The sequence below is a fragment of the Thunnus maccoyii genome, chromosome 3 (genome assembly GCF_910596095.1).
Source record: "Thunnus maccoyii chromosome 3, fThuMac1.1, whole genome shotgun sequence".
Lineage (NCBI taxonomy): Eukaryota > Metazoa > Chordata > Actinopteri > Scombriformes > Scombridae > Thunnus > Thunnus maccoyii.
Window position 1 is genome coordinate 34,545,688 of NC_056535.1, and position 27,961 is coordinate 34,573,648.

At 37.2% G+C, this 27,961-nt stretch overlaps 3 protein-coding genes across 5 annotated transcripts; all 3 read left to right on the forward strand.

The window, feature by feature from the left end:
* Positions 1–5,233: 5,233 nt before the first annotated feature.
* Positions 5,234–7,576, forward strand: LOC121891765 (nuclear factor 7, brain-like). 2 transcript variants are annotated; one of them, XM_042404334.1, is made up of 2 exons: positions 5,234–5,413; positions 5,980–7,576. In XM_042404334.1, exon 2 carries the CDS (start codon positions 5,997–5,999, stop codon positions 7,416–7,418), a length of 1,422 nt encoding a protein of 473 aa, XP_042260268.1. In that variant the 5' UTR covers positions 5,234–5,413; positions 5,980–5,996; the 3' UTR covers positions 7,419–7,576. The 2 variants fall into 2 exon arrangements, with proteins under 2 accessions (XP_042260268.1, XP_042260274.1); XM_042404340.1 differs by lacking the exon at positions 5,234–5,413 and adding an exon at positions 5,442–5,870.
* A 4,202-nt stretch (positions 7,577–11,778) lies between these two features.
* On the forward strand, positions 11,779–13,377 carry LOC121891784 (nuclear factor 7, brain-like). Its single transcript, XM_042404348.1, has one exon. The coding sequence runs from the start codon at positions 11,791–11,793 to the stop codon at positions 13,210–13,212; it is 1,422 nt and encodes a 473-aa protein (XP_042260282.1). The 5' UTR covers positions 11,779–11,790; the 3' UTR covers positions 13,213–13,377.
* Positions 13,378–25,204: 11,827 nt separating this feature from the next.
* LOC121891791 (nuclear factor 7, ovary-like) lies at positions 25,205–27,758 on the forward strand. Of its 2 annotated transcripts, none has more exons than XM_042404362.1 (2): positions 25,205–25,242; positions 25,708–27,758. In XM_042404362.1, exon 2 carries the CDS (start codon positions 25,725–25,727, stop codon positions 27,120–27,122), a length of 1,398 nt encoding a protein of 465 aa, XP_042260296.1. In that variant the 5' UTR covers positions 25,205–25,242; positions 25,708–25,724; the 3' UTR covers positions 27,123–27,758. The 2 variants fall into 2 exon arrangements, with proteins under 2 accessions (XP_042260296.1, XP_042260303.1); XM_042404369.1 differs by lacking the exon at positions 25,205–25,242 and adding an exon at positions 25,516–25,598.
* Positions 27,759–27,961: the final 203 nt, after the last annotated feature.

Genomic DNA, 27,961 nt, shown 5'->3' on the forward strand with positions numbered 1-27,961 from the left:
TCTACTTATCACAGAAACAACTCTACTCCAGTGATAGTTCTTTAATATATTTACTGGACATGAGGACCATGGGCTCAGTTATATAAAAAAGAAAATACTGTACTTGAGCTCCATTTATACAACGCGTCTTTATTGAATAAACTTTCAGCTCAACATTAACACCAAATAAAATCAGTCAACACTGCCGTTGAATTAAACCACACATTACCTGCATAAAAATATTGTTTCATTTCCAAAGTGTCCATTTTCATGTTGGAGGTAGATTATGTTCATCTTTGCTGTCTCAACAACATCAGCTTGTATTCTTCTGACTAACTGAATCAAACCTCATTTGGGAACATTTGGGATTGTTTTGATTGATTTATGGCATCATTTTTGTTGGCAGGTGAGATTTGTCCATCCTCCACCTGAATCCTTGTGAATGCATCAATGACATAAGTTATCACGTCACCAAATGCACCAACTGTTTATTGATTCTGTTGATTTGGTCATTTACTGCAGAAAACTTGCGACAATTTGGCAAAATTGTGAACTCTCGCAGATATTTTGAAGATTTCTCGAATTTGAGTTAATTATTGTGATTGCAATTTCCTGGAGGGACTGATTATTACTATTGTTACTCCTGGGTATTTCAATTGTGTTTTATTTATTTAATTTTGTGTATTTATTATTGACGACCCAAGGTATTTACCAAGGTGTTCAAATAATTTAAAACCAAGAACTACACTAACTGAGCACTTTATTAGGAACACCTGAGCAATCTGATGCAATCCAGTACAACAGCTCTGCATTAAATTCTACATTTACAAGGTTTATACATTTTCTGTTTTTGTTGACGTTGTCAGAAAGGTGATAATTCTACTTTATGTTTATTATTGAGGTAGTAGTTGGTGGTGGTGAACTGGAATGTGTTATTGTCCACTCCATTAACATACACGAGGGGGTAAAATATTAGGAACACTTTTCAATATAATTCACTCTAGTACACCACCACCTACTACCACCTCAATATAAATTGCACAGGTGTTCCTAATAAAGTGCTCAGTGCTTGTAAGTACAACATAATTATTATAGTTTTGTATCTGTCATTTATAGAAAAAATACCCTTTTTAAAAAATTGTATTTTTATAGTGTTTGGTAATTTTACAGCACAGATCATACACACAACCCACTTGCTGACCCTGCACAACAACAACAATATAAACACACTACTACTACTACTACTACTACTACTACTACTACTACTACTACTACCACTACTACTACTACTAATAATAATAATAATAATAATGGGAAAAAAGAAGCAGGACGGAGGAGGACAGAAAAGCTGCGACCTCCCAGCAGGGTCTTAAATTATGAGCTGCCAGCCAGAAATATTCCTCCCAGCATGTGAACACTGGAACACACCCTGAAAACTCTCACTGCTGTTAAATACATACAGATGAATCTGGGCTGCAGGAGGAAGTAAACAGGCCGCCATTACTGTTTCAGCATGTATAAGGATCTCACTTTTTGAGCGCTTTTGCCAAGAAATGTGTCCATGAGATCCTGTGAACTTCTGACGAAGTAAACTGTCCCCTTAAGTATGATATTCACTCTCCTTTTAGCTCTGCTTTGGTCTCCACCAACTCCTGAGAAAAATATCTTGGTGTTTAGCTGCTGGATGCTCCACTCTCTTCATCAGATAGTCGCTAACACTTTCTGTTTGTCATTCGGTGCCGGGCAGGTAGCGAACAATGAGGTTTATCAGAGCTTTTTCACTGAAAACAGCTGCACACATCGGTTGAAATGTGGCTCAGACTCAGCGCTGCAGTTAATGTTTAAAATCTAAAGCAGAAAGTGAACTAAAGGAGGCTGCAGAGTTGGCTTCTTCACTACAAATGACCTCTTCCACATGATTTAATACATTGTTGATACATAAAATACTGATTAATGAAGCTTTATTTAGTTTAAAGTGGAACAAAAAAGAAAAACGTTGTAACTTCTCCTCCCTTCTTTGTATTTTAAAACTATCGAATGAGGAGTCATCCTGAAGATTAACATTACAAAGCTTCAGTTACGGCACCCAAACATTCCTCCGCCAGTGCCCGGCAGGATGCAGATACTCCAGGGCCGCAGAGTAAGCAGAGCCATGCATGGCTGCCTCCACAGATTGTTCAAAGCCATCCAACTATTCAACTGCTTCCTGCTAAAGCCCCAGGCCAACAGTCACTGTATGTGATATATTTATGCATGAAAGATTTGAAGATTGTGTGTTAGTCCCATCCTCACGAAAGACAGAATTGCAACAATATGGGGACATATTTTCATTATCTGTGGTTGTGTCCGTTCATTAAAAGATACTGGAAGCATATAAGAAAGGAACTCTGCCATTTTCCATGTGGAGATTAAAATACAGCCAGGACTGTTTTTGCTCAGACTTCACTCCTGGGCAACACACACTGATAACAAAAGCTTCTTCTGTTAGCGAGACGGTGCATTTTGTTCCAGTGGATTAAAGAAAAGTCCCCAACTGTATTGCAGTCATACAAAGAATTATATAAGGAATGTTTCACTGCTGCTTTAAAGAGGACATATTCTGCACATTTCCAGGTGTATATTTATATTCTGGGGAATATCTTTTCATGATTTACAGTTAAAAACTCCTTATTTATCTTATACTGGTCCCTCAGTTCAGCCTCTGTCTGAAACAGGCCGTTTTAGCTCCTCTCTCTTTAGGGCCCCACTCCCGACAAATTGAATTTTCAACTTGCGTCATTAGCGTGAGTTTACCCACTCGACTTTTTGTGTTTATTCACCCAAAACAGCAAAAACACCAACAGTACATTAGCTGTAAGCTACCTAGCGATGGACTGACATCAGTTCAGCCTCTAACTGAACTCAGAATCACCAGAAACTCTAATTTTCTCTATTATTCCCCTCCAGTCTCTCTCCTTTTTCTCATCTCGTCCATCGTTTATGCAGCAGGGGCCAGTTTCAACAAATCTGCAACACGCCATCATTTCCTCTTGCATTATTTTTAACACATTTAACTAAACAAAACAAACACTATACTTGTGACAATTGAACGGGCGTACGGGAGGACTGTAGGAAATTTATCTGCAATTTGAGAGTGACAAGTATTTGTGAAACGGGACTGTAGCACCATTTGCAGACATGTGAATATCTTGCGCAAATTGAAACAGTTCAGGTTGCAGATGCAGACGCGTCTTTCCTTTGACTCTGTATTTAATCATGACACATCAGTACTTGTTGAGATATTTTAGTTTAGACTAAAGTGGTGGACTGATTGACCAACATTGCAATCCATAGATCCATACCGCTAACATGGCTAAAAACAGACCTCACAAATAATTTTTTCTTTGTTTTCTGCAGCTGTGGAAACATTTAAAGACTGTAAATCCACCCATCTGTCTAAAAAATACAGCATTCTGCATGAGCAAATTCTATCTTTTCACATTGACATACAATATAATAGCATTTCAGACATTGGATAATCAAAACAAGGTGTAAACACACACACACACACACACACACACTCACACACTTTACATCTTAAAAGCAGTAACAGCAGTGGCAGGCTGCTTGTTGAAGAGGGGATGTTATTTTGGTTTAACAGAACAGGTGAGGTAATGTTTTAGTTGCCTCTGCATCACATTCAAACTCTCTGTTTTTAATGTGTCTCATTTGGAAAGTGTGTGTGTGTGTAAAGTTGACAGGTCCCCCCCCCCCCCCCCTTCAGTTTCTCTTATGTCACGGTCAGGAAGGTCACAATCATTAACGCTAACATACTGGTGTCACTTTCAACACACACGACAGGCGAGTATTACAGCATGCTTAGAGAATGAACCCTCGTGTTACATTGTCTAAATATTGTTTACGGGCAGTACGTGAATTTGTAGTTGTAGAAGAAGAAAAGACAAATGTGCAGCAACATTCGGGGAGCAGTTAATATATTCTGAGTTACTCTAATTCCTTTACTTTCCCTCATTTTCAAATTATGTCAAAATGAACTTTCCTGGCACGCATGATAGAAGACCCAGTTCAGGCAGCAGTAAACGTTCCTGTTATTATTTTTGTGTTGTTTTTTTTAAATTTTTGCCTGTGTAGCCCTTTGATTCCAGAGTAACAGCTTGTGGACACGATCAATCACTTTCTGATTTATGGAAACGAATAAATGACGATGTGTGTGTGAGAGGGAGAAGAGAATAAAGACAGAAAGGGCGTGAAAGGGAAAACTGAAAGGTCAAGTGGAGTTCTCCCTCAAACGTCTGAGTCCAAGGAAATGAAATCAGCGGCTTTAGATTGATGCCGAACGCTAACAGTTACAATAATACCTCAGCGGTGAGTTATGAGACGCGACTGAGTGGGGTAACGTCAGGTCTAGCCGCTGCTATTTCCTCGGCAGTCAGTCAGATGCTGTACTCCCTGCAGTGACCTCACCTGACACACGCACACACACACATACAAACACACTAACACACACTATTTCCCATCTATGACCTTCATCCAGCAGTGAATAACACTCCCAGGAAGCTAAAGCCCCAGCAGTCTGCTTCTGTTTCAGACTTCACATGTGCCAACTAGATTAAATCTCAGTAGTTTATTTTTTTAACCTGCCAAACTTAAAATTCTAAGAGAACCCCAAACTCCTGGTTTGTTCATGGCATTAAAAGATAAAGAAAATTAGAAGATTGTTAGCAAATATCACGTGGCACAGTGTGGTAGGATCAGGTACTATAACACCTGTGTGTCACATGGCCTTGCAGAGTGAATTACACCTCAGATATACCATTGTTGGTATCACGGGACTTAAAGGATATTTCTGACGATTTTCTATATTTTTCTTTATGTTTGGATCCAAACCAACAATGAACTGATCTACTAACAAGTATTGTGTGTGTATCAAAGCCTAATATATCTTATTCCTCTGTTGTTGTCCAGAAACTATTAAAAACACGTCAGTGAGTCACACCGCTGCACTGGGCGACATGTTCCGTCATTATGAAGTTTGATCACGTTAGTTTGTTTAGAAACGGCTCCAAAGACTAATAACAGCATCATGTTTTCAGTCTCAGGGGAGTAGTTTCGTGTTCGGGCCCTAAAAATCATTGTATAAGAAATAAAACACTTACATGAGGCAGAATTTGTTGTTATTAATATCACCAGATATCATCAGACTTCTGACAGATACGTGATACACTGAATAGGAATATAAAACCATAATAATGTAAAAGTTTGAGAAAATACAGCTGATGTGATCTCAAAGCAGTGCGATGGATCATATTCATCATATTTATCATCTGTTCCTTTAATAAGCTCCACAGGATATCAAGCTTACAGGATATCATCTGACACAAAGCAGAAAACAGGTTCTAACTGGTCAGCGTCGCTGGAAGGAGGCAGACAGACGGTAAGATTTACCTTCTTTACAAAGCTGTGATTTAAACTGAGAGACGACAATTACAGCAGGAAGCACTGAAGACCTGAAGTAGTGAAAAAGTTCAACTTCAACCTGCTCCTGACTGGAAAAACATGAGTCAAAGTGCAGGAAACACAACTGACTTCCTGTTTCAATGTCTTGCCTGCTGTGTTTTTCTTTTACATGAAACACACTCTGTGTTACATGTGAAGCAACAGCATTTATTAAAAGAGGTCTGACAAAGCTTCACCTCTCAGCTTAGTCACCTGAGACAAAGCAGGAAACAGTTTATTCTTCGTCTCTAAAGAGACACAGACTGAAAAACAGATGATCAGATTAACCGTCAGACCAAACTAACAACTTCCTCTGAGTGAGTACAGCTACAGGAGAGAAAAGTGGAAAACTAGAACTCTGCTGTTTCAACCTGCTGACTCTCCACACACTGAATGTGAGTTTGACTAAAAACTGGAGTCAAAGTGAAAGTAAATGTCAGTGAAGTTAGTAGAGGAGGGAGGGGAGCCATGACTGACTGTACTAACTGTCTGCTGTGTTTTCAGCTTCACTCGGAGACAAAATGGCTTCCAGATCAGAGGAGGATCTCTGCTGTCCGGTCTGTCATGACGTCTTTAGAGATCCTGTTGTTCTGTCATGTAGCCACAGCTTCTGTAAAGACTGTCTGAAGAGCTGGTGGAGAGAGAAACCAACACATGAGTGTCCAATTTGTAAGAGAAGATCTTCAAAGTCAGAACCACCTCGTAACCTGGTGTTAAAGAACCTGTGTGAGTCCTTCTTACAGGACAGAGATCAGGGAGCGTCAGAGGCTCTCTGCAGTCTGCACTCTGAGAAACTCAAACTCTTCTGTCTGGACCATCAGCAGCCAGTGTGTGTCGTCTGCAGAGATTCAGAACAACACACCAACCACAGATTCAGACCCATCAATGAAGCTGCACGACAACACAAGAAGGAACTTGAGGAAACTCTGAAGCTCTTAAAGAAGAAGTTAAAGGTTTCTGAACAAGTTAAAGTGAAGTTTGATCAAACAGCAGAACACATTAAGGTCCAGGCCGGACACACAGAGAGGCAGATTAAGGAGCAGTTTAAGAAGCTTCACCAGTTTCTAGAAGAGGAAGAGGAGGCCAGGATGGCTGCTCTGAGGGAGGAAGAGGAGCAGAAGAGTCAGATGATGAAGGAGAAGATGGAGGCTCTGAGCAGAGAGATAGCAGCTCTTTCACACACAGTCAGAGCCACAGAGGAGGAGCTGAGAGCTGAAGACGTCTCATTCCTGCACAACTACAAGGCTGCAGTGGAAAGAGTCCAGCGCTGCCCCCTGCTGGATGATCCACAGCTGCTCTCAGGAGCTCTGATAGACCAGGCCAAACACCTGGGCAACCTGACCTTCAACATCTGGAACAAGATGAAGGAGATGGTCTCATACACTCCTGTCATTCTGGATCCAAACACTGTTTATCCAGGACTCATCCTGTCTGAAGATCTGACCAGTGTGAGACTAGGAGAGAAACAACAGCAGCTTCCTGCTAATCCAGAGAGGTTTGATCACTTCTGCTGTGTTCTGGGCTCTGAGGGCTTTGACTCAGGGACTCACAGCTGGGATGTCGAGGTTGGAAACAGTTCAAACTGGTCACTGGGTGTGTTATCAGAGTCTGTCCAGAGGAAGGGAATCATACTGTCTGGATTATGGACAATACGGTTCGATGAAGGTGAATACTCAGCATGGTCACCACCAGGTCTCCGCACTGATCTCCCAGTAAAGAAGAAGCTCCAGAGGATCAGAGTGAATCTGGACTGGAACAGAAGAAATCTGTTGTTCTCTGATCCTGATACTAACACACACATACACACCTTCAAACACACTTTCACTGACAGACTGTTTCCATTCATTAGCACTGGGGATAAACTCCCACTGAAGATTTCCCCACTGAAGGTCTCTGTGACAGTAGAACAGAGCAGTTACAGACAAAAAGTATGGTTCTTTTAATTACTGTCATTTATTTCTTAAAGGGAAAAGTCGCTGAATTTAACCTCTGAAGCTTCTGTCCTCCTGCTGTCTCATTATTCCAAAATATGTTCATGTTGTTTCACTTGTTGCTGTTTTTGTCAAACATAAAATGATTCAACTTATTTTCTGATCTTTATATTTGGTCTATTCAGCCTTTAGTTTTTTATTGATACTGTGTCATTTTAAATGGTTGTTAATGTTTTCTGATGTTGACTTTGTGTGGAACCATGAAGACCAGCATCCAAGAATCAATTACTGCATGTTGAACTTTATTTTAAATTTCAGTTCAGATTATAAAGTTTACAAACATTAAATGTAATTCATTGTTTAATTCAATATACTGTATGTAAAACTCAATATGACATAATTCAAAATATCTGCACAACTTTTCATTTGATGTGATGAAATCAAAATAATTCTGTCTGTAAAAACGTATTAATTCAGTTTTCATCAGTTGAATTCTGTCATTTAATCAGAGGAGGAGTTTTATTTAAGGTGGACATGTGAGTTTTAAGGTGGACATGTGAGTTTGGGTTCATGTTGGTGATTTAAGAGCTGAGGTTTTCTCTGTTGTTTCTCTCTGAATGAGAAAACCTGCTAAATGTAGAAAATGTAAATGATTCCTGATGTTTGCTGGATGTTCATGTAACCTGTAACCTGCTATGATTCCTTTGAAAATACTGTTGCTGAGCAGCTTCTCCAAGTTGTGGAAAGAAATATTATCTTTGATAAATTTCAATCTGGTTTTCGTCAAAACCATAGTACTGAAACTGCTCTGTTACGAGTCATGAATGACATCCTCATGCAGGCTGATAAGGGGGAACTCTCCATCTTGGTCTTACCTGACTTGAGCTTTGCCTTTGACACCATTGATCACTCCATCCTCATTAATCGACTAAATACATGTGTTGGTATCTCAAGGAAAAGCTCTAGAATGGTTTATGTCATATTTGTCAAATAGAAGTTTTTCTGTCTGTATGGGTAACTATGTGTCCTCATCCACTCCGCTGCTATATGGGGTGCCCCAGGGGTCAATACTTGGTCCAATTCTTTTCTCTTTGTATATTCTGCCCTTGGGCCAGATAATCAGTCGCTTTGGTTGTATATCCTATCATTGCTATGCAGATGACACTCAGCTATATTTTTCTGTAAAATCAGATGACTTTAGCAACCTAAACACTCTCCACAGCTGTTTAGCTGCGATAAAGGACTGGATGTCTGTCAACTTGCTTCAGTTAAATTCTGACAAAACTGAGCTTCTCATTTTTGGCCCTGAAAATACTGCTAAATGCATCATTCAGCATATTGGCCCACTTGCCCCCTATGTCAAAACTAACGCCAGGAATCTTGATGTTATATTTGACCCGAAACTAAAATTTGAACACCATGTCAATAAAATGGTTCAATCCTACTCTTTTCAACTTAGGAACATTGTAAAAAATTAGACCATTACTGTCAGCCTCTGACCTAGAGCATATCATTCATGCCTTCATTTTTTCCCTTCTCGATTACTCCAACTCCCTTTTCACTTGCCTTAGCCTTTGCCTTAGCTGACCTGTCACATCTTCAGCTTGTACAAAATGCAGCAGCGAGGCTATTAACCAGGACCGGCCACAGATCCCACATCACTCCTGTTTTAGCCTCACTGCATTGGCCGCCAGTGAAGTTCAGGATTGATTTCAAGATTCTCTTAATCACTTATAAGGCCTTACACGGTTTAGCTCCTGCATATATATCCGAGCTACTAAGCCCGTATATTACCATGCAGTCACGTGCCAAACTAAAAACCAAAGGCGACTGTGCTTTTGTGCCCTGTCACCCAGACCTTGGAACAATCTCCCCACTTCCATCAGATCAGCTGAATCTGTTGACTGTTTCAAAAAACACCTAAAAACCTACTTTTTTAGAATGGTTTTCTCATAACATTTCATAAATTCAAGTGTGTGCTCTGGGTGATGATTGTATGTCTGCTGTGTTCGTATGTGTGAGATGTCTGTATGTTCTTGAATGTGTCTTTCATGGTTTTTGTGTCCTTTTTTCTTTGTGTCCCAATGTCACTGTAAAAGCAGTTTGTAACCTGTGTTAAAAAAGGTGATATGTAAAAAAAGTTTTACTTACTTACTTACTTACTTACTTACTTTTCAAGTGAAAAACTTTGTGTGGAAACCAATAAAAAGTGGGAAATGTGTTCAGATTTATTGTCATCATGTTTTAGTTCTGACCTCCATTTTATCAAACGTAACAATACACACAGACTCTACAGGATCCATCATGTTTTTTAACTACTTGTCTCTTTTCTCTCAGTTTCTGTTAGTAAATTGTCTCCACAGGTAGCCTTCAAATCACACAAATCTCCTGCTGTCTATATGTTGTTAACTTATTAAAATAACCATATCTATAATCATGGATCAAGTTTCTCCCTGACCTCTCTGGTTTCACTGCAGACATACAGAGCTACTGTTGCTGTGTACATAAAATCAATGGATCAATCAATAAAAACAAAGCAGTTTTCTACCTGTAAACTCCTCATACAGCTGACTGTAAAAAACTATTCATGTCCAGTATTTTGTGTTTAGTTCCTGTCTGAATCTATTTGTTAACATTAATTAGCTCAGTGCCTGGTTAGCTATGGAGGCGTCCCAACCGAGGACACAGGTTTGGTTTCAGAAGTCAGACTTTCTTCACCTAAAAAGTGCAGAAGATGTACAGGACTTTTTTCAGCCTTCAGTCGTGTCTGCAGTTGTCCTCACAGGCAGACACACACACACACACACACACACACACACACACACACACACACACACAGACACACACTCTAACACACACTATTTCCCATCTATGACCTTCATCCAGCAGTGAATAACACTCCCAGGAAGCTAAAGCCCCAGCAGTCTGCTTCTGTTTCAGTCTTCACATGTGCCAACTAGATTAAATCTCAGTAGTTTATTTATTTAACCTGCCAAACTTAAAATTCTAAGAGAACCCCAAACTCCTGGTTTGTTCATGGCATTAAAAGATACAGAAAATTAGAAGATTGTTAGCAAATATCAGGAACTATCACGTGGCATAGTGTGGTAGGATCAGGTACTATAACACCTGTGTGTCACATGGCCTTGCAGAGTGAATTATACCTCAGATATACCATTGTTGGTATCACGGGACTTAAGGGATATTTCTGACGATTTTCTATATTTTTCTTTATGTTTGGATCCAAACCAACAATGAACTGATCTACCAACAAGTATTGTGTGTGTATCAAAGCCTGATATATCTTATTCCTCTGTTGTTGTTCCAGAAACTATTAAAAACACGTCAGTGAGTCACATCGCTGCACTGGGTGACATGTTCCTTCATTATGAAGAGTTTGGTCATGTTAGTTTGTTTAGAAACGGCTCCAAAGACTAATAACAGCATCATGTTTTCAGTCTCAGGGGAGTAGTTTCGTGTTCGGGCCCTAAAAATCATTGTATAAGAAATAAAACACTTACATGAGGCAGAATTTGCTGTTATTAATATCACCAGATATCATCAGACTTCTGACAGATACGTGATACACTGAATAGGAATATAAAACCATAATAATGTAAAAGTTTGAGAAAATACAGCTGATGTGATCTCAAAGCAGTGCGATGGATCATATTCATCATATTTATCATCTGTTCCTTTAATAAGCTCCACAGGATATCAAGCTTACAGGATATCATCTGACACAAAGGAGAAAACAGGTTCTAACTGGTCAGCGTCACTGGAAGGAGGCAGAGAGACGGTAAGATTTACCTTCTTTACAAAGCTGTGATTTAAACTGAGAGACGACAATTACAGCAGGAAGCACTGAAGACCTGAAGTAGTGAAAAAGTTCAACTTCAACCTGCTCCTGACTGGAAAAACATGAGACAAAGTGCAGGAAACACAACTGACTTCCTGTTTCAATGTCTTGCCTGCTGTGTTTTTCTTTTACATGAAACACACTCTGTGTTACATGTGAAGCAACAGCATTTATTAAAAGAGGTCTGACAAAGCTTCACCTCTCAGCTTAGTCACCTGAGACAAAGCAGGAAACAGTTTATTCTTCGTCTCTAAAGAGACACACAGACTGAAAAACAGACGATCAGATTCACCGTCAGACCAAACTAACAACTTCCTCTGAGTGAGTACAGCTACAGGAGAGAAAAGTGGAAAACTAGAACTCTGCTGCTTCAACCTGCTGACTCTCCACACACTGAATGTGAGTTTGACTAAAAACTGGAGTCAAAGTGAAAGTAAATGTCAGTGAAGTTAGTAGAGGAGGGAGGGGAGCCATGACTGACTGTACTAACTGTCTGCTGTGTTTTCAGCTTCACTCTGAGACAAAATGGCTTCCAGATCAGAGGAGGATCTCTGCTGTCCGGTCTGTCATGACGTCTTTAGAGATCCTGTTGTTCTGTCATGTAGCCACAGCTTCTGTAAAGACTGTCTGAAGAGCTGGTGGAGAGAGAAACCAACACATGAGTGTCCAGTTTGTAAGAGAAGATCTTCAAAGTCAGAACCACCTCGTAACCTGGTGTTAAAGAACCTGTGTGAGTCCTTCTTACAGGACAGAGATCAGGGAGCTTCAGAGGCTCTCTGCAGTCTGCACTCTGAGAAACTCAAACTCTTCTGTCTGGACCATCAGCAGCCAGTGTGTGTCGTCTGCAGAGATTCAGAACAACACACCAACCACAGATTCAGACCCATCAATGAAGCTGCACGACAACACAAGAAGGAACTTGAGGAAACTCTGAAGCTCTTAAAGAAGAAGTTAAAGGTTTCTGAACAAGTTAAAGTGAAGTTTGATCAAACAGCAGAACACATTAAGGTCCAGGCCGGACACACAGAGAGGCAGATTAAGGAGCAGTTTAAGAAGCTTCACCAGTTTCTAGAAGAGGAAGAGGAGGCCAGGATGGCTGCTCTGAGGGAGGAAGAGGAGCAGAAGAGTCAGATGATGAAGGAGAAGATGGAGACTCTGAGCAGAGAGATAGCAGCTCTTTCACACACAGTCAGAGCCACAGAGGAGGAGCTGAGAGCTGAAGACGTCTCATTCCTGCACAACTACAAGGCTGCAGTGGAAAGAGTCCAGCGCTGCCCCCTGCTGGATGATCCACAGCTGCTCTCAGGAGCTCTGATAGACCAGGCCAAACACCTGGGCAACCTGACCTTCAACATCTGGAACAAGATGAAGGAGATGGTCTCATACACTCCTGTCATTCTGGATCCAAACACTGTTTATCCAGAACTCATCCTGTCTGAAGATCTGACCAGTGTGAGACTAGGAGAGAAACAACAGCAGCTTCCTGCTAATCCAGAGAGGTTTGATCACTTCTGCTGTGTTCTGGGCTCTGAGGGCTTTGACTCAGGGACTCACAGCTGGGATGTCGAGGTTGGAAACAGTTCAAACTGGTCACTGGGTGTGTTATCAGAGTCTGTCCAGAGGAAGGGAATCATACTGTCTGGATTATGGACAATACGGTTCGATGAAGGTGAATACTCAGCATGGTCACCACCAGGTCTCCGCACTGATCTCCCAGTAAAGAAGAAGCTCCAGAGGATCAGAGTGAATCTGGACTGGAACAGAAGAAATCTGTTGTTCTCTGATCCTGATACTAACACACACATACACACCTTCAAACACACTTTCACTGACAGACTGTTTCCATACATTAGCACTGGGGATAAACTCCCACTGAAGATTTCCCCACTGAAGCTCTCTCTGACAGTAGAACAGAGCAGTAACAGACAAAAAGTATGGTTCTTTTAATTACTGTCATTTATTTCTTAAAGGGAAAAGTCGCTGAATTTAACCTCTGAAGCTTCTGTCCTCCTGCTGTCTCATTATTCCAAAATATGTTCATGATGTTTCACTTGTTGCTATTTTTGTCAAACATAAAATGATTCAACTTATTTTCTGATCTTTATATTTGGTCTATTCAGCTTTTAGTTTTTTATTGATACTGTGTCATTTTAAATGGTTGTTAATGTTTTCTGATGTTGACTTTGTGTGGAGCCATGAAGACCAGCATCCAAGAATCAATTACTGCATGTTGAACTTTATTTTAAATTCTAGTTCAAATTATAAAATTTACACATATTAAATGTAATGCAATTTATTGTTCAATTAAATATACTGTATGTAAAACTGTATATGAAATAATTCAAAATATTTCTACAATTTTTCATCTGATGTGATGAAGTCAAAAATAATTCTGTCTGCAAAAAAGTGTTTTTATTTAGTTTTCATCAGTTGAATTCTGTCATTTCAGAGGAGGAGTTTTATTTAAGGTGGACATGTGAGGTTTAAGGTGGACATGTGAGTTTGGGTTCATGTTGGTGATTTAAGAGCTGAAGTTTTCTCTGTTGTTTCTCTCTGAATAAGAAAACCTGCTAAATGTAGAAAATGTAAATGATTCCTGATGTTTGCTGGATGTTCATGTAACCTGTAACCTGCTGTGATTCTTTTCAATTGGAAAACTTTGTGTGGAAACCAATAAGAAGTGGGAAATTTGTTAAGATATATTGTCATCATGTTTTAGTTCTGACCTCCATTTTATCAAACGTAACAATACATTTGTCTCTTTTCTCTCAGTTTCTGTTAGTAAATTGTCTCCACAGGTAGCCTTCAAATCACACAAATCTCTATCTATAGCTATATGTGGTTAACTTATTAAAATAACCATATCTGTAATCATGGATCAAGTTTCTCCCTGACCTCTCTGGTTTCACTGCAGACATACAGAGCTACTGTTGCCGTGTACATAAAATCAACGGATCAATCAATAAAAACAAAGCAGTTTTCTACCTGTAAACTCCTAATACAGTTGACTATAAAAAAACTATTCTTGTCCAGTATTTTGTGTTTAGTTCCTGTCTGAATCTATTTGTTAACATTAATTAGCTCAGTGCCTGGTTAGCTATGGAGGCGTCCCAACCGAGGACACAGGTTTGGTTTCAGAAGTCAGACTTTCTTCACCTAGAAAGTGCAGAAGATGCGCGGGACTTTTTTCAGCCATGAGTCGTGTCTGCAGTTGTCCTCACAGGCAGACACACACACACACACACACACACACACACACACACACACACACACACACACACACACACACACACACACACACTATTTCCCATCTATGACCTTCATACAGCAATGAACAACACTCCCAGGAAGCTAAAGCCCCAGTGGTCTGCCTCTCTTTCAGTCTTCACATGTGCCAACTAGATTTAATCTCAGTACACTGTAAAAATGGTTGTGAAATCCATAGTAATTACTACTACATAGTCAATTACTGTGAATATTTTTACAGTATAGCACTGTATATTACATTATTATAAAAACACAGTAATCATAATGGTACTGTAGAAATCGCAGTAGTGAACACACTATAGAAAATCGCTGTAGAAAATCACAGAAACTATTACAATACTGTAGGAAATCACAGTAACCATTACATTACTGTTGAAAAATCACAGTAATATCATGTTACTGTAGAAAATCACAGTAACCATTATGTTACTATAGAAAATCACTGTAAGCATTATACTACTGTAGAAAATCACAGTAAGCATTATGCTACTGTAGAAAATCACAGTAACCATTATGATACTGTAGAAAATCACTGTAAGCATTATGATACTGTAGAAAATCACAGTAACCATTACATTACTATTGAAAAATCACAGTAATATCATGTTACTGTAGAAAATCACAGTAACCATTATGTTACTATAGAAGATCACTGTAAGCATTATACTACTGTAGAAAATCACAGTAAGCATTATGTTACTGTAGAAAATCACAGTAACCATTATGTTACTATAGAAGATCACTGTAAGCATTATACTACTGTAGAAAATCACAGTAAGCATTATGTTACTGTAGAAAATCACAGTAACCATTATGTTACTATAGAAAATCACTGTAAGCATTATGTTACTGTAGAAAATCACAGTAACCATTATGTTACTATAGAAGATCACTGTAAGCATTATACTACTGTAGAAAATCACAGTAAGCATTATGTTACTGTAGAAAATCACAGTAACCATTATGTTACTATAGAAAATCACTGTAAGCATTATGTTACTGTAGAAAATCACAGTAATATCATGTTACTGTAGAAAATCACAGCAACCATTATGACACTGTAGAAAATCACAGTAACCATATGTTACTGTAAAAAACACAGTAACTATTACGTTACTATAGAAAATCACAGTAAGCATTATGATACTGTAGAAAATCACAGTCACTATTATATTACAGTAAAAAATCACAGTAACCATTATGTTACTGTAGAAAATCACAGTAAGCATCATGTTACTGTAGAAAATGACAGTAACCATCATGTTACTGTAGGAAATCACAGTAAGAATTATGATACTGTAGAAAATCACAGTAACTATTATAGTACTGTAGAAAATCACAATAACCATTATGTTACTGTAGAAAATCACAGTAACTATGTTACTGTAAAAAATCACAGTCACCATTATACTACTGTAGAAAATCACAGTAACCATTATGTTACTGTAGAAAATCACAGAAAGCATTATGATACTGTAGAAAATCACAGCAACCATCATGTTACTGTAGAAAATCACAGTAACCATTATGACACTGTAGAAAATCACAGTAACCATCATGTTACTGTAGAAAATCACAATACGCATTGTGATACTGTAGAAAATCACAGTAAGCATTATGATACTGTAGAAAATTACTGTAAGCATTATAATACTGTAGAAAATCACTGTTTCTATTATATTACAGTAGAAAATCACAGTAACCATTATGTTACTGTAGAAAATCACAGTAACTATCATAGTACAGTAAAAAATCACAGTAACCATGCCTTACTGTAAAAAATCACAGTAACCATTATGTTACTGTAGAAAATCACAGAAAGCATTATGATACTGTGGAAAATCACGGTAACCATCATGTTACTGTAGAAAATCACAGTAAGCATTATGATACTGTAGAAAATCACAGTAACTATCATAGTACTGTAGAAAATCACAGTAACCATATGTTATTGTAAAAAATCACAGTCACCATTATACTACTGTAGAAAATCACAGTAACCATATGTTGCTGTAAAAAATCACAGTCACCATTATCCTACTGTAGAAAATCACAGTCACCATTATACTACTGTAGAAAATCACAGTAACCATTATGTTACTGTAGAAAATCACAGAAAGCATTATGATACTGTAGAAAATCACAGCAACCATCATGTTACTGTAGAAAATCACAGTAACCATTATGACACTGTAGAAAATCACAGTAACCATCATGTTACTGTAGAAAATCACAATACGCATTATGATACTGTAGAAAATCACAGTAAGCATTATGATACCGTAGAAAATTACTGTAAGCATTATGATACTGTAGAAAATCACTGTTACTATTATACTACAGTAGAAAATCACAGTAACCATTATGTTACTGGAGAAAATCACAGTAACTATCATAGTACAGTAAAAAATCACAGTAACCATGCATTACTGTAAAAAATCACAGTAACCATTATGTTACTGTAGAAAATCACAGAAAGCATTATGATACTGTAGAAAATCACAGTAACCATTATGTTACTGTAGAAAATCACAGTAAGCATCATGTTACTGTAGAAAATCACAATAAGAATTATGATACTGTAGAAAATCACAGTAACTATCATAGTACTGTAGAAAATCACAGTAAGAATTATGATATTGTAGAAAATCACACTAACCATTATGTTGCTGTAGAAATTCACAGTAACCATCATGTTACTGTAGAAAATCACAGTAAGAATTATGATATTGTAGAAAATCACAATAACCATTATGTTGCCGTAGAAATTCACAGTAACCATCATGTTACTGTAGAAAATCACAGTAAGAATTATGATACTGTAGAAAATCACAATAACCATTATGTTGCTGTAGAAATTCACAGTAACCATTATGTTACTGTGGAAAATCACAGTAATATTCATATTACTGCAGACACCATTATGTTACTCATAATTACTTATTTAAGGTCGCAGCTTTCCCTTTTGTAAAGAAAATCATTAATTTGAAGGTTATTTTGTAATACCTTCAAATAAAATCTTCAAATTCATGGTGCATATTAAATAATTTAAACATAAGTTTGAAATAATTATTCTTTTCATATGAATTGAAATACTTCAAGATGAGACCTTGTTTGTTGATGCTTCTGCAGGCTCTTACTTTCAGTTTTTAAATTTGTCTCAATGTTTATCAGGTCATGACAGGCTGTCAGTGAAGTCATGAGATGATTGGTTGAGCCAAAGAAAAACATCATTCTACCTGTAAACTCCTAATACAGTTGACTATAAAAAAACTATTCTTGTCCAGTATTTTGTGTTTAGTTCCTGTCTGAATCTATTTGTTAACATTAATTAGCTCAGTGCCTGGTTAGCTATGGAGGCGTCCCAACCGAGGACACAGGTTTGGTTTCAGAAGTCAGACTTTCTTCACCTAGAAAGTGCAGAAGATGCGCGGGACTTTTTTCAGCCATGAGTCGTGTCTGCAGTTGTCCTCACAGGCAGACACACACACACACACACACACACACACACACACACACACACACACACACACACACACACACACACACACACACACTATTTCCCATCTATGACCTTCATACAGCAATGAACAACACTCCCAGGAAGCTAAAGCCCCAGTGGTCTGCCTCTCTTTCAGTCTTCACATGTGCCAACTAGATTTAATCTCAGTACACTGTAAAAATGGTTGTGAAATCCATAGTAATTACTACTACATAGTCAATTACTGTGAATATTTTTACAGTATAGTACTGTATATTACATTATTATAAAAACACAGTAATCATAATGGTACTGTAGAAATTGCAGTAGTGAACACACTATAGAAAATCGCTGTAGAAAATCACAGAAACTATTACAATACTGTAGGAAATCACAGTAACCATTACATTACTGTTGAAAAATCACAGTAATATCATGTTACTGTAGAAAATCACAGTAACCATTATGTTACTATAGAAAATCACTGTAAGCATTATACTACTGTAGAAAATCACAGTAAGCATTATGCTACTGTAGAAAATCACAGTAACCATTATGTTACTATAGAAGATCACTGTAAGCATTATACTACTGTAGAAAATCACAGTAAGCATTATGTTACTGTAGAAAATCACAGTAACCATTATGTTACTATAGAAAATCACTGTAAGCATTATGTTACTGTAGAAAATCACAGTAACCATTATGTTACTATAGAAGATCACTGTAAGCATTATACTACTGTAGAAAATCACAGTAAGCATTATGTTACTGTAGAAAATCACAGTAACCATTATGTTACTATAGAAGATCACTGTAAGCATTATACTACTGTAGAAAATCACAGTAAGCATTATGTTACTGTAGAAAATCACAGTAACCATTATGTTACTATAGAAAATCACTGTAAGCATTATGTCACTGTAGAAAATCACAGTAATATCATGTTACTGTAGAAAATCACAGCAACCATTATGACACTGTAGAAAATCACAGTAACCATATGTTACTGTAAAAAACACAGTAACTATTACGTTACTATAGAAAATCACAGTAAGCATTATGATACTGTAGAAAATCACAGTCACTATTATATTACAGTAAAAAATCACAGTAAGCATTATGATACTGTAGAAAATCACAGTCACTATTATATTACAGTAAAAAATCACAGTAACCATTATGTTACTGTAGAAAATCACAGTAAGCATCATGTTACTGTAGAAAATGACAGTAACCATCATGTTACTGTAGGAAATCACAGTAAGAATTATGATACTGTAGAAAATCACAGTAACTATTATAGTACTGTAGAAAATCACAGTAACCATATGTTATTGTAAAAAATCACAGTCACCATTATCCTACTGTAGAAAATCACAGTCACCATTATACTACTGTAGAAAATCACAGTAACCATTATGATACTGTAGAAAATTACTGTAAGCATTATGATACTGTAGAAAATCACTGTTTCTATTATATTACAGTAGAAAATCACAGTAACCATTATGTTACTGTAGAAAATCACAGTAACTATCATAGTACAGTAAAAAATCACAGTAACCATGCCTTACTGTAAAAAATCACAGTAACCATTATGTTACTGTAGAAAATCACAGAAAGCATTATGATACTGTAGAAAATCACGGTAACCATCATGTTACTGTAGAAAATCACAGTAAGCATTATGATACTGTAGAAAATCACAGTAACTATCATAGTACTGTAGAAAATCACAGTAACCATATGTTATTGTAAAAAATCACAGTCACCATTATCCTACTGTAGAAAATCACAGTCACCATTATACTACTGTAGAAAATCACAGTAACCATTATGTTACTGTAGAAAATCACAGAAAGCATTATGATACTGTAGAAAATCACAGCAACCATCATGTTACTGTAGAAAATCACAGTAACCATTATGACACTGTAGAAAATCACAGTAACCATCATGTTACTGTAGAAAATCACAATACGCATTATGATACTGTAGAAAATCACAGTAAGCATTATGATACCGTAGAAAATTACTGTAAGCATTATGATACTGTAGAAAATCACTGTTACTATTATACTACAGTAGAAAATCACAGTAACCATTATGTTACTGTAGAAAATCACAGTAACTATCATAGTACAGTAAAAAATCACAGTAACCATGCCTTACTGTAAAAAATCACAGTAACCATTATGTTACTGTAGAAAATCACAGAAAGCATTATGATACTGTAGAAAATCACAGTAACCATTATGTTACTGTAGAAAATCACAGTAAGCATCATGTTACTGTAGAAAATCACAATAAGAATTATGATACTGTAGAAAATCACAGTAACTATCATAGTACTGTAGAAAATCACAGTAACTATCATAGTACTGTAGAAAATTACAGTAAGAATTATGATATTGTAGAAAATCACACTAACCATTATGTTGCTGTAGAAATTCACAGTAACCATCATGTTACTGTAGAAAATCACAGTAAGAATTATGATACTGTAGAAAATCACAATAACCATTATGTTGCTGTAGAAATTCACAGTAACCATTATGTTACTGTGGAAAATCACAGTAATATTCATATTACTGCAGACACCATTATGTTACTCATAATTACTTATTTAAGGTCGCAGCTTTCCCTTTTGTAAAGAAAATCATTAATTTGAAGGTTATTTTGTAATACCTTCAAATAAAATCCTCAAATTCATGGTGCATATTAAATAATTTAAACATAAGTTTGAAATAATTATTCTTTTCATATGAATTGAAATACTTCAAGATGAGACCTTGTTTGTTGATGCTTCTGCAGGCTCTTACTTTCAGTTTTTAAATTTGTCTCAATGTTTATCAGGTCATGACAGGCTGTCAGTGAAGTCATGAGATGATTGGTTGAGCCAAAGAAAAACATCATGTGAATAGTGTCACTGAGTCAATCTGGGCGCTGAAGGAATTTACTTCACTGCAGCCGGTTTGGGATTTAACAGCTCTTTGGATTACTACATTATCTTTTTTTACTTTAAAGGATTTTCTTTTTAAGAGTACTCATGTTCTTGTCCGTTTTTGTTCAGCGTAAGATTGTCATACGGTATCATAGATGGATAATGTGGACTTTCTGACCTCCTACAGCTTGTTAACTTCACCAGCTAACATTTAATTGCAGAGTACTCTGAAATAAAGGACGCAACAAACTTGGAACATTCATAAATGCCGCTTCATGTCACAAATATAACTTGTCATCATGCCTTAATGTTAAAGATGTTAGCTTTATGTATTCTGCCTTCATAGCACATGTGAGAGCACTGTAATGTGTGTTAAGCCTGTGTCACTCCCTGGCTAACTCAACACTGTTAGACTAGTTCAACTGTGAAAACATCACCCTCTGTTTTTCATCCCTGTAACTTAATAGTTAATTATTTTAACATTAGGTCTGATAGAGAAGGCAAAATGGTCTGCTGTGTGTGAATTTACTGTGTTCCAAGATGTATATGTATTTATGTATGTTTGTGTGTGTGTGTGTATATGTATATATATGTAAAGGACTATTAATTAAAAAGTAAACACCCTCAGTAAAAATAATGTTTTCCAAAGTGATGCACGGCTCTTAATCCTGATGCCTTTCTTCATCTTATTTCTACTCCTCACAGCTGATGACCACTCCTGCTGATGCCAGAGACCAGTCTCTCCATCATCCCAGGTCTCACTGTGCAAGGTAAGATTTAAAATCCACAGACAAAGCCAAGTTAGTAAGCGCTTGTGGCAGCTGTGCTTGTTATACTATGTGCCTGTTTTTAGATATTTTATATTTATATTTTATATTTATTTTGGCTTAACCACAAGCATCTCAGCAGTCATCTGCTTAGATCTGTTCTCATGTACTAGCTCAAAAATGATATTGTCTCTGTTGTATAAGCTTCTTAGTTTTCACAGAGAAAACAGTAAAAAACAGTAAAAACTTTATGGTAATAGAACTGTTGTTAATTCAGTGCTTGATTATTATTCATCAGGAGAACCTGAACCTGAGATCCCGTGTATGACTAAATGGATGCTGCTGATGAAGACCTGACTTCACCACCACCTTGGCTACCATCTTCACATCTTGCTAAAGGTTCACAGTTGAATATCAGGAGGAAACAATGACATCGCTGGAGCCCGTTCAAAAGGTATTGCTCATCAACATTTTTACATCACATCCTATTGTTTTTAGATTCATTTTACGTGCATTTTCCCTGTGATTGTTAATCTTGCTGTTAAGATGTATTTAAATGTTTGTTACAATAGGTAATTAAAATCTTGTTAGGTGTAGCCTATTCTACAAAAGCTTACTTTGAGAGTCTTAAAAACATGTATTTTGATCATAGGTTGGCTATTACACTGACAGTAATGGTAAAACATCCAATTTGCTGAAGAACACGAAGCAGCAGTGGAGGATCAAAGTGAAATCACCCAGCGGTTCCTGACCTGCATCCAAAGCCTATTGGCCCAGTGGACTTGTGATGTAAAGTGGACTGAGGTGGGCTGTTGGACTCTTTACAGACAAGTACGCATCCACAAACATAATTTTAAAGACTCTATGGACACCTGAATACCTGGTGACATCTCCCACAGTTGAATATCCATGTTTAGATTACCTGAGAGTGTTTTGTTTCAAGGAAATAACAGTGTCTATTGTCAGTGTCTATATCAAATATATATATATATATATATATATATATATATATATATATATATATATATATATATATATATATATATATATATATATATATATATTTCAAGTTCAGTGATTTGATTTTGTTTTTTGTTTTTTTTTAACTTGTGGTGGGCTTATTAAATGGCATCTGTATTATTTTTTTCATGATGATTTGTTTAACTGTGGTTACAGATTTAAACAAGCTTTTTACATATTGTATTTTTAACGTTGTCATTGTAATATTTGCTAATGTTTGTAATATACACATTTGAAAACTTTGTTACAGAATGATATTTAGAGGACAGAACGTTGCATATGGTCCCTGCTTCTTTTATGGCAAACATTGAAAACATTTATTTACTTCATTTTTATTTACTATATTCTCATTTACTGTGTTTAATTAAGCTGTGTTAAATAAGCCCATGCAGTCAGAATATTTCCTGCTGTTGCTACTTCATATTAAAAGCTTCTCACTGGTGAACCACTGTGTGGCTTTTATTATGAAGCATGCACAGGAAATGTAAAACAGACTGCAGTATTGGTCAGTAAACATTGGTCTATGCAAAATGGGTTTGTGCCATTTGGTCAGCAGATCAGTTTTATATATTGCAAAGGAGAATTGGTAAAAGAGGAATCAGCTGCAGTGAGCTGGTAGACGTAGAACTGCAGGCAACAGGCTCTTTTATGTCATTAATGGTAAACAACTTATTTTGTTCTGCTGAAAACCATTTGCATTGTGCATCACAGATTTAATTGCAGCGGTTCACTATTCTATGTGGGTATTTCTGCCATATGGAAGAAGGCCATTAGATTTCTGTAAACATGGTGCACAATCCCTGTGCACCATATGGAAGAAGGCCATTAGATTTCTGTAAACATGGTGCACAATCCCTGTGCACAGTGAAAATAAGTAATAAGTAAAATGTAGTAGTTTCTGTTCAACAGTTAACAATGAATAATTGTCATTTAAAGAGTTAGTTCTGTACTCATTTATTGAAATTTAAATGTGGTTTGAAAGTTTACAGCATTATATGAATAACTGTAATCTAATTTACTGCAAAATGTCTGGCACTGTAATCCATTACACAGTAGCATAAGATTACTGTACTTTATTTTACAGTTACGTACAGCTACTGTAACAGTAGATACAGTACCATTAAATTACTGTTTCATTTTATAGTTGCTACTGTAAATAAAAACACAGTACACTTACTGTAATTTATTTTACAGTAAGTGTACTGTGTTTATATTTACAGTAATTAACTGGCAGCAATTGACAGGTAACTTACTGTAAAATGAATTACAGTAAGTTTTTTACAGTGTAGTTTATTTTTTTAACCTGCCATGCCAAACTTAAAATTCTGGGAGAACCCCAAACTCCTGGTTTGTTCATGGCATTAAAAGATATAGAAAATTAGAAGATTGTTAGCAAATATCAGGAACTATCACATGACACAGTGTGGTAGAATCAGGTACTATAGCACCTGTGTGTCACATGGCTTTGCAGAGTGAATGACACCTCAGATATACCATTGTTGGTATCACAGGACTTAAAGGATATTTCTGGCAATTTCTATATTTTTCTTCTTGTCAACAAATCTCATTTTTGGATCCAAACCAACAATGAATTGATCTACTAACAAGTATTGTGTGTGTATCAAAGCCTACTATATCTTATTCTTCCGTTGTTGTCCAGAAACTATTAAAAACACGTTAGTGAGTCACACTGCTGCACTGGGTGACATGTTCCTTCATCATGAAGCGTTTGGTCATGTTAGTTTGTTTAGAAACGGCTCCAAAGACTAATAACAGCATCATGTTTTCAGTCTCAGGGGAGTAGTTTCGTGCTTAGGCACTAAAAATCATTGTATAAGAAATAAAACACTTACATGAGCCAGAGTTTGTTGTTATTAATATCACCAGATATCATCAGACATCTGATAGATACATGATACACTGAATAAGAATATACAACTATAAGAATGTAAAGTTTGAGAAAAAATCAGCTGCAAAGTTTTTCTCAGTTTGCTTTTTTAAAATGATCTGAAACCCATTAGATAATTTTCAGAGAAATTTAATTAAAATATCCAAAACATATTAGTGATTTTTATTGACTTTATTTATTGATGTTGGCTTTCTTGTTTATTTGTATTTCACTTTCACTGTTTTTGTTAGTGGTGCTACAGTTATGTTGGTACTAGTGTTGTCATGTCTCTTTAACTCCATGAAAAACAAACCAAAGTAAAAACCAGTAGAATAACAGTGGAGATGAGTTTGGTTTCTTGTGTATTTTTCCATTTGAGATGCAGACAGCTGACAGAGCTTCATCACATCATCATCTTCTCTTTGTGCTCTTCCCATGAAAGTTATGGTGACATTATGATGTGATCTCAAAGCAGTGCGATGGATCATATTCATCATATTTATCATCTGTTCCTTAAATAAGCTCCACCTCTAACAGGGCATCATCTGACACAAAGCAGGAAACAGGTTCTTACTGTTCAGCTTCACTGAAAGGAGGCAGACAGACGGTAAGATTTACCTTCATTACAAAGCTGTGATTTAAACTGAGAGAGGACAATTACAGCAGAAAGCACTGAAGACCTGAAGTAGTGAAATAGTTAAACTTCAACCTGCTGCTGACTGAAAAAACACGAGTCAAAGTGAAAGTAACTGAGACACTTTCTACAGCAGGAAACACAACTGACTTCCTCTTTTAATGTCTTGTCTTCTGTGTTTTTCTTTTCAATGAAATACATTCTGTGTTAAATGTGAAGCAACAGCATTTATTAGAGGAGGTCTGACAAAGCTTCACCCCTCAGCTGACTCACCTGAGACGAAGCAGGATGTTCTCTAAAGAGACACACAGACTGAAAAACAGACAGATGTGAGTTTGACTAGAAACTGGAGTCAAAGTGAAAGTAAATGTCAGTGAAGTTAGTAGAGGAGGGAGGGGAGCCATGACTGACTGTACTTTCTGTCTTCTGTGTTTTCAGCTTCACTTGGAGACAAAATGTCTTTCAGATCAGAGGAGGATCTCTGCTGTCCGATCTGTCATGACATCTTTAGAGATCCTGTTGTTCTGTCATGTAGCCACAGCTTCTGTAAAGACTGTCTGAAGAGCTGGTGGGGAGAGAAACTAACACATGAGTGTCCAGTTTGTAAGAGAATATCTTCCAGGGAAGAACCACCTGTTAGTCTGGTGTTAAAGAACCTGTGTGAGTCCTTCTTACAGGACAGAGATCAGAGAGCTTCAGAGGCTCTCTGCAGTCTGCACTCTGAGAAACTCAAACTCTTCTGTCTGGACCATCAGCAGCCAGTGTGTGTCGTCTGCAGAGATTCAGAACAACACACCAACCACAGATTCAGACCCATTGATGAAGCTGCACGACAACACAAGAAGATGCTTGAGGAAACTTTGGAGCCCTTAAAAGACAAGTTAAAGGTTTGTGAACAAGTTAAAGTGAAGTTTGATCAAACAGCAAAACACATTAAGGTCCAGGCCGGACACACAGAGAGGCGGATTAAGGAGCAGTTTAAGAAGCTTCACCAGTTTCTAGAAGAGGAAGAGGAGGCCAGGATGGCTGCTCTAAGGGAGGAAGAGGAGCAGAAGAGTCAGATGATGAAGGAGAAGATGGAGACTCTGAGCAGAGAGATAGCAGCTCTTTCACACACAGTCAGAGCCACAGAGGAGGAGCTGAGAGCTGAAGACGTCTCATTCCTGCACAACTACAAGGCTGCAGTGGAAAGAGTCCAGCGCTGCCTCCTGCTGGATGATCCACAGCTGCTCTCAGGAGCTCTGATAGACCAGGCCAAACACCTGGGCAACCTGACCTTCAACATCTGGAATAACATGAAGGAGATGGTCTCATACACTCCTGTCATTCTGGATCTAAACACTGTGTATCCAAGACTCATTCTGTCTGAAGATCTGACCAGTGCGAGATATGGAGAGAAACAGCAGCAGCTTCCTGATAATCCAGAGAGGTTTGATTATTATGTCTCTGTCCTGGGCTCTGAGGGCTTTAACTCAGGGACTCACAGCTGGGATGTCGAGGTTGGAGAAAATATATACTGGAGACTGGGTGTGTTATCAGAGTCTGTCCAGAGGAAGGGAATCATACAGTCTGGATTATGGACAATAGAGTTCTATAATGATAAATACTCAGCATGGTCACCACCAGCTCTCTCCACTGTTCTACCAGTGAAGAAGAAGTTTCAGAGGATCAGAGTGAATCTGGACTGGAACAGAGGAAATCTGTCGTTCTCTGATCCTGATACTAACACACACATACACACCTTCACACACACTTTCACTGACAGACTGTTTCCATACATTAACACTGTGAATAAACTCCAACTGAAGATTTCCCCATTGAAGGTCTCTGTGACAGTGGAACAGAGCAGTTAGAGATGATGATGATGGTTCTTATAATTACTCTCATTTATTTGATAATTTAATTAAATATACTGTATGTGAAACTCTATATGAAATAATTCAAAATATTTCTACAATTGTTCATTTGATGTGATGAAGTCAAAATAATTCTATCTGTAAATGTGTTTTTATTTAGTTTTCATTAGTTGAATTCTGTCATTTAATCAGAGGAGGGTTTTTATTTAAGGTGGACATGTGAGTTTGGGTTCATGTTGGTGATTTAAGAGCTGATGTTTTCTCTGTTGTTTCTCTCTGAATAAGAAAACCTGCTAAATGTAGAAAATGTAAATGATTCCTGATGTTTGCTGGATGTTCATGTAACCTGTAACCTGCTGTGATTCTTTTCAACTGGAAAACTTTGTGTGGAAACCAATAAAAAGTGAAGCGGGAAATGTGTTCAGATTTATTGTCATCATGTTTTAGTTCTGACCTCCATTTTATCAAACGTAACAATATACACAGACTCTACAGGATCCATCATCTTTCTTAACTATTCATCTCTTTTCTCTCAGTTTCTGTTAGTAAATTGTCTCCACAGGAAGCCTTCAAATCACACAAATCTCCTGCTGTCTATATGTTGTTAACTTATTAAAATAACCGTATCTATAATGATAGATCAAGTTTCTCTGTGAGCTCTCTGGTTTCACTGCGGACATACAGAGCTACTGTGGCCGTGTACATAAAATCAACAGATCAATCAATAAAAACAAAGCAGTTTTCTACCGATTCAAAGAGATTCCTCTTTGAGCTGGCCTCCAAGAACTCAAGAAATTCTAAAGACACCTCTTTAATTTGTTCTTCAACTATTTGTT

Excerpts from the sequence above, each read along its gene's own strand:
- LOC121891765 (XM_042404334.1), top strand. The coding sequence starts at position 5,997 with ATGGCTTCCAGATCAGAGGAGGATCTCTGCTGTCCGGTCTGTCATGAC.
- LOC121891784 (XM_042404348.1), top strand. The coding sequence starts at position 11,791 with ATGGCTTCCAGATCAGAGGAGGATCTCTGCTGTCCGGTCTGTCATGAC.
- LOC121891791 (XM_042404362.1), top strand. The coding sequence starts at position 25,725 with ATGTCTTTCAGATCAGAGGAGGATCTCTGCTGTCCGATCTGTCATGAC.